At 37.2% G+C, this 7,099-nt stretch overlaps 1 protein-coding gene across 1 annotated transcript in view; it reads left to right on the top strand.

Moving 5' to 3' along the window:
• Positions 1-6,723, top strand: part of REL (REL proto-oncogene, NF-kB subunit) — a 37,757-nt gene extending 31,034 nt beyond the window's left edge. The window contains exons 7-10 of the mRNA XM_043603450.1: positions 732-944; positions 1,747-1,815; positions 1,944-2,009; positions 3,212-6,723. Coding sequence (XP_043459385.1) covers positions 732-944; positions 1,747-1,815; positions 1,944-2,009; positions 3,212-3,975 — 1,112 coding nt within the window. The 3' untranslated portion in view covers positions 3,976-6,723. The remainder of the gene's footprint in view (positions 1-731; positions 945-1,746; positions 1,816-1,943; positions 2,010-3,211) is intronic.
• Positions 6,724-7,099: the final 376 nt, after the last annotated feature.

Below are 7,099 nucleotides of genomic sequence, written 5' to 3' on the forward strand. Positions count from 1 at the left end.
GTATTTATTTATTTGTTTCATTGAATTTAGAATATACAGATCTTCCTGGGCTTACAGTGAGGTTACACCATGATAAACTCACTGTAAATTGAAACTAATCTTAAATTGAAAATGCAGTTAATACACCTAACCTGCCAAACATCATAGCTTAGCCTAGCCTACCTTAAACATGCCCATAACACTTACATTAGCGTGCAGTTGGGCAAAATGACCTAACACAAAGCCTATTTATAATAAAGTATTGAATATGTCGTGTAATTTATTGAAAACTGTACTGAAAGTGAAAAACAGTTGTGTCAGTTGTTGACCCTCCTGATCAGGTGGCTGACGTGGCTTGCTGCCACTGCCCAGCATCTTCAGAGTATTGTACTGCATATTGCTAGCCCAGAAAAGATCAAAATCTGAAGTACACTTTCTACTGAAATTGTATGCATATTGCTTTCACGCCATCATAAAGTTAAGAGGTTGTTAAGTTGAACCATTGTAAGTTGGGGACCATTTTATTTCATATTTATTTAGAGAGAGAAAGAGCACGTGTGGGCAAGCAGCGGAGGGGTAGAGAGAGAGAATCCCAAGCAGGCCCTGCGCTGTCAGCACAGAGCCCATCACAAACATGAGATCATGACCTAAGCTCAATTGACTGAGCCACCCATGCGCCCCCAATCTGTACTTTAGATTAATAGATGGATTTTGTTTTCCCATTGCTATTTCTTTGCTTTTGTATTCACTAGATGACATAGAAGTTCGGTTTGTGTTGAACGATTGGGAAGCAAAAGGTATCTTTTCACAAGCTGATGTACACCGTCAAGTAGCCATTGTTTTTAAGACTCCACCATATTGCAGAGCTATAACAGAACCAGTAACAGTAAAAATGCAGCTGCGGAGACCTTCTGACCAGGAAGTTAGTGAATCCATGGATTTTAGATATCTGCCAGACGAAAAAGGTACGATTTCTTGGTGGTAAGGTTTTATACATTTCTTTCATTTTTTTTTAACGTTTACTTATTTTTAAGTAAAATAAGAGAGCACAAGCATGTGGGTGCGAGTGAGGAAGGGGCAGAGAGAGGGGGACAGAGAGGATCCAAAGCCGGCTCCACGCTGACAGCAGAGTTCAAAGCTGGGCTCAAACTCACGAACTGTGAGATCATGACCTGAGCTGAAATCGGATGCTTAACCAAATGAGCTACCCAGTCACCCCAATATATATTTCTTAAAGTTAGTTCTCCTGATAACATTTTCTTATTAGATACATTTGAATACAGTAGTGTTTATTCATGATTTACATTTTATTTCCTGAAAGTTTTCAGCTGATTTTTTACCAATTGATCTTTATGCTCTTTTGCATCTCTTTCTTTAGAAAGGAATCTGGAATAGTTTCAAAGTATCCGAACTGTTCATCAAAATTTATTTTATATTTGAGGTTCTGTTTTTGTCCTTATCATGCCCTTTTTATAGGTGGAAAACTTGCCACTCAGAAACTGGTCTTCATTTTGGTTTGGTCCTTAATCTGCCCTTATTGTGTTAGTTGACATTGTTGACTTATAGGTGTTATAAGAAAACAAGATGAGTATTATACCTTTTACTGCTGATTTGGGACACATTCTACAATACTTACTAAATCCATATTATATATATATATATTTAAAGCATTTTCTGTATGGGAATAAAACACCTATTTAGTTGTTGAAGGAGAAGCAGCACAATCCTATGATGATTCACATACTTTCCTGCTTTCTTTTTAACCAGATACTTATGGCAATAAAGCAAAGAAACAAAAAACAACTCTACTTTTCCAGAAACTGTGGCAAGATTGTGGTAAGAGTATTTTGGATTGATTTGTATTTAAATAGATTTGGGGGTTTTTACTTTATCCCATTTTCCAAATTTTAACTGATGTTATTTTTAAAATTGCGTTTAATAATGAAAAAACTTTATCACAACAGTTAATTTTCCTGAAAGACCTAGACCTGGTCTAGGATCAACTGGAGAAGGACGATTCATCAAAAAAGGTATTTCATCCCCTGTAGACTATTCCTTAAATGGTCAAAAGATCAGTGCTTTGCACAGTATATTGGAATTCCATTCTTAAGAATGAAAACTGCTTCTTTGCTATTTTCCATTCCCACAAATTATTTCATGCTTTGAATATTAAATGAATTGATCTCCATTTAAGGGCCTGTTGGAAACTATGATTATGTTTTTGGGATTCATTGTTTAAGAAATTACATTTGTTCATATGGTGGTAATTTTACTTAATTATGGTGTGTCATGGAAGAAGTGGTTTGGATCTGGCGGGTCGCTTATCTTTAAAGTTTTACTGAGACACAGCCACGCTCGTTTGATGACATATTGTCTGTGGCTGTTTTTTTTGCATTACAGTGGCAGAACTGAGTAGTTCTAACAGAGGCTGTATGGCCCACAGAGGCTAAAATATTTGGCTGTTTATAGAAAAAAAGTTGTGAACCTCTGGTTTAGATCATTCAACCAGGGTTATTTAATTAGAAGTCTTTCGTTCCCCTTAACATTCTTAAATCAGTGCTTTTTCCTGGTTGAGTATGTATAGCAGTCATATACTATATAAATAAATACAGAATCCTTAATTTCTTTCTGACTGGGAATTATGTGGTACTTTAGAGTTCTAACTTAATAGATCTTAGCAAGTTATGTGGATTTTTCAATCATCCCTAATGAGCATTTCCTCCATCCCTCCATTTTCTCCTAAAAATAGTGAATTTGAAAGGTTTTGGCTATTTAGATTCCCATTACCTGAAATTCTGATTTTTTTTTTTAATGCTTTATGTTTTAAAGTAATCTCTATGCTCAATGTTGGGGCTCAAACTCACAATCCCAAGATCAAGAGTCACATGCTCTATTGACTGAGCCAGCCCGGGACCCCTGAAATTCTGGGACTTATTTTTCACTTTTCAAAAATACCTTTCTAGGGCCTCAGAAGCTAGATTTTCATATTTAACTGGAGTGAAGTTAACTATGCCCAAATAACTTACAAAATTAAAGGTATTTGTAAAACAGCGTTACAGAACGCAGCTTTAGACTCATGTAATAATTTTAGTGCAATTTACTATTTTTATCTAAACTGTTACATCAGTGTCCTTGAAAGTTTTCTTTATTAGTGTGTTTATGCTATTTTAATTTAGAGATATTTTTTATACTTTTATTTCAGTTTTGTAAAAATGTATTTTCCTCCCCACAGAATCCAACTTTTCTCATGGTGCAGTTTTGACAGATATGTCCAGGACCTCAGGCATTTCAAGCCAAGCAGACTCCTACTATTCCTCGTCTGTGTCCATCTCGAGTGCGTTGTCACATCATACTTCAGCCATACCTGCAATGGTATCTCAGCCTTCAAGCTGGTCTTCGGGGGCCCACCCCACCTCACGCTCAGTCAACACAAATCCACTGAGTAGTTTTTCAACGGGGACACTTTCCTCTAATTCACAAGGTGTCTCACCATATTTGGAAATACCTCTTGTGAGTGATTTGAATGCCTCTAATGCTTGCATTTATAACAATGCTAATGACATAGGCAGAATGGAAGCATCATCCATGTCATCAGCTGATTTATATGGTATTTCTGATGCCAACATGCTACCGAATTGCCCTGTGAATATGAATGACAGCATGAGGGAGTCTGATAATCCAAGACTTGTGAGCATGAATCTTGAAAACCCCTCATGTAATTCAGTGTTAGACCCGAGAGACTTGAGACAGCTCCATCAGATGTCCTCTTCCAGTCTGTCAGCAGGCGCCAGTTCCAGTACTACGGCTTTTGTTGCACAGTCCGAGGCATTTGAGGGATCTGATTTCAATTGTACAGATAACAGTATGATGAATGAGTCAGGGCCATCAAACGGTACTAATCCAAACAGTCATGGTTTTGTTCATAGTCAGTATTCGGGTATTGGCACTATGCAGAGTGAGCAATTGAGCGACTCATTCGCGTTTGAATATTTTTAAGGTAACTTGTGCGATTTAAATGGTTACTCAAGATTTAAATCCTTTGACATGTTTGTAACCATTTTTATGTTACCTATATAGATACAGTATTTTATATTTCTCTGAGACTATAACATAGGGTTTTGTTTTGTTTTGTTTTTCATTTAAAAGATGACAGTTCAAAACTTCTTTATCAGAGAGAAGTATAAAACTTTGGGGATGTAGGGCCTTCCTCTAACAGGCAGGCGATCTTGGCTCTGGAGCTCCTTGTTTAGCTGGCAGAGAATTTGTCAGGATATAATGAAAGATGAATCTTCAGTGCTGAAGCTACAGCTTGAAAGAGAGGGATGAAATCATTTCCTAACTTCAGGAAGAGGAGGAAATATTCCAGCATTTACAGAAGACTTTTGCTTCAAAGAGTAGATAAATCTACACAGACTGAACTTCTAGGCTAGGATGCCCTATAGAGTCTGACATCCAATGAAGGTTTATTAAACTAGCACATACTTCAGCTTAGGCTAAATCATTATTTGACATAAGTGTATAAAGTACATGTTAAATATTGAATAAAACCAATTTTCCCGTTAACCCCCCCCACACACACACACAACTTTGGGTATATTGAATATAAAGCTAGAAAGTACCATAAAAGGACAATTCTGAAATGGAAATTTAAAAGGGCCTTACTGTTTTTTCTTTTGAAACATGTGACCTGATGCTGTGTGTGGTGCGAATTCTGTCTTTAGAGTCCTATCCCATTTCCCCATGACAGAATGAGAAGGTGAGAGAGAGCAAGGCTCTGGTTTTTCCAAATATACTTTTTTATACTTCTTTTATATTGTATTAATGTATTCTTAGGTAAATGAATTAACTGATATTTGCTTTTAAGCAAATTTAAGGTGAAACCTGTAATGACTATGTCATTGGAAAAATGAATTACTTATTATTTTTGAGACCCATGGGCCAAGGTGACCCCTAAGGGGTTTTCTGGAGTTTCTTAGATTTTTTTTTTTTTTTTTTTTAGAGAGAGTGAGTATGAGCTGAGGGAAGGGGCAGAAGGAAAGAGAATCTTAAGCAGGCTCCACACTCCTTGTGGAGCCCAATGCAGGGGTTGATCCCATGACCCTGGGATCATGACCTAAGCTGAAACCAAGAGTGGGATGCTTAACCAGCTAAGCCACCCAGGTGCCCCTGAGTTTCTTAAATTTATATGTAAATCAAAAATCTTTAAAAATTTAACTTGGACAGAAGGGAGTTGAAGTGAGCTTTCAAGGTAGGGGAAGTTCTCTACATTTCGGACTTAAATCCCTACCTTTAGAATTGCTTGTGATTTTAGCTTTACATCCATGTCTTTAAGGTGAAGAAGTTTCCTTAGACCTCTCTTCTTTCTTGTTTCCTGACTCACTGTGATCTCATCCAATTTCGAGCCCTCTTCCTAAATTTTACCCTTAGACCTATCCCCTGACCTCCAGACTTGGAGCTTACATTATGCATGCAAAACTGATTATTTGACATCTCTGCTCAGAACCTAATTAAAGCTCAGACTCGACATAACTAAAACTGAGTTCTTGATCTTCCCTCCCAAATTTGCTTCTCCTTCAGTCTTCCCCAACTTAGTAATAGTAATGCCATGCTCCTAAAGTTGCTAAGGTCCAAAACCATGGAGTCATCCTTCATTTTTTTATCTCCCAAATCCAATCCGTCAGCAAATCTGGTAGGCCCTGCCTTCAGAATATATCCAAAGTTCACCACCTCTTTTGACCTCTACTATCAACTTCCTGTTCTAAGGCACTATCGTATCATCTGCCTATAGCCTCCAAAAATGCTCCTACATCCTTGTGCCCCTACTGTCTATTCTCCCAAAAGTAGCCAGAATAATTATTTTTAAAACAAGTCAAATTGTCAGTCATCTGCTCAAACCATCCAGTGGCTCCCTACTCCCACACAGAGTAAAGACCAAAGTCCTTAAAATTAGCAGGCCCACACTCCCTCTCCTGTCTCATCTCTTACCGTTTTCTTTTCCTCATTCAGCTCCAGGCATTTGGAGCCTCCCTTCAAAAACACCACTTATACTCATGCCTCAGACTCTTTGTGTTTGGTGTTTTCTCTGCCTTGCCTGTTTCTCTCTCAGATACATGCGTGGCTCACTTCTTAACAGCCTTTGGATTCACTCAGCTGTTACTGATCAAGGCCTTACTCAACTATCTACACATGAGCACTCCATGCCCCCTCTCCCTTATATTGGTCTATCGTACTTACCAGGATCTGACTTTACTAAGCATTTGTTTATTGAATCCCCAGTTTGTGGAACAGTGTCTGCCTCCTATTAAGCACCGAGTAATTATTTCAAAGTACTACTACTAGAACTTTCAAAGTGTAGTACTAATAGAATGTTCAAAGTATTATAGAACTTTGTTTTTTGAAAGACCAGCTCTAATTATTAGATGCTTAGGATTTTTTATAATTCTGTTTAATGTGACATGGGGTTTATGTCTGAATCATGTACCTTCAGGTCAAGGATTAATACTGGTAATCCAAATTGTTTGAAAGCAGAGCAATCCCAGTGGCAAAATGATGGTAGAATTTAGGCAGTAATAGTAGTTGTGATGGAATTGTCATGATGCTAAGTAAATAGCTTGTCAAAGACTTAGTCTCTTTTACAACCAGAATCTCCCATAAATATTGAGCATGTTCCGAGCTAGAAACAGTGTGTCATTTCACTTACGTAGTGTCCAAGCAAACCAATAAAGTTTATTGGAACAATCAAAATGGGAAATGTGTGGATGTCGTGTAAATAAAAATTCCGAGTTGAATGATCCTGGGAAATGAGAAGGCGAGCAAGATAAATCTTGACTTGAGGTCTGGATAGTTTAGGAAGCAGAAGAAAAAGAGTAAACACACAAGTACCATTGATATTTCTCAGAAATTTGATTTCAAATCAAAACATTTGTTATGTAACTTTAAAAACCATAAGCATATAGCATACTTTAGAAGTACTTAACCAGTAAGCAAGGAAAACTTGGAAGGTATAATTCCTTTTTTATTCAAAATATGAACCCAGGATATCTCCAGATAGTGGTTCATAGGTGCTGAGTTTTTTGTTTTTTTTTTTAAAGAGAATCCTATAATTTTATATTAATTAGCA

Source organism: Prionailurus bengalensis, chromosome A3, assembly GCF_016509475.1.
Source record: "Prionailurus bengalensis isolate Pbe53 chromosome A3, Fcat_Pben_1.1_paternal_pri, whole genome shotgun sequence".
NCBI classification, from domain to species: domain Eukaryota; kingdom Metazoa; phylum Chordata; class Mammalia; order Carnivora; family Felidae; genus Prionailurus; species Prionailurus bengalensis.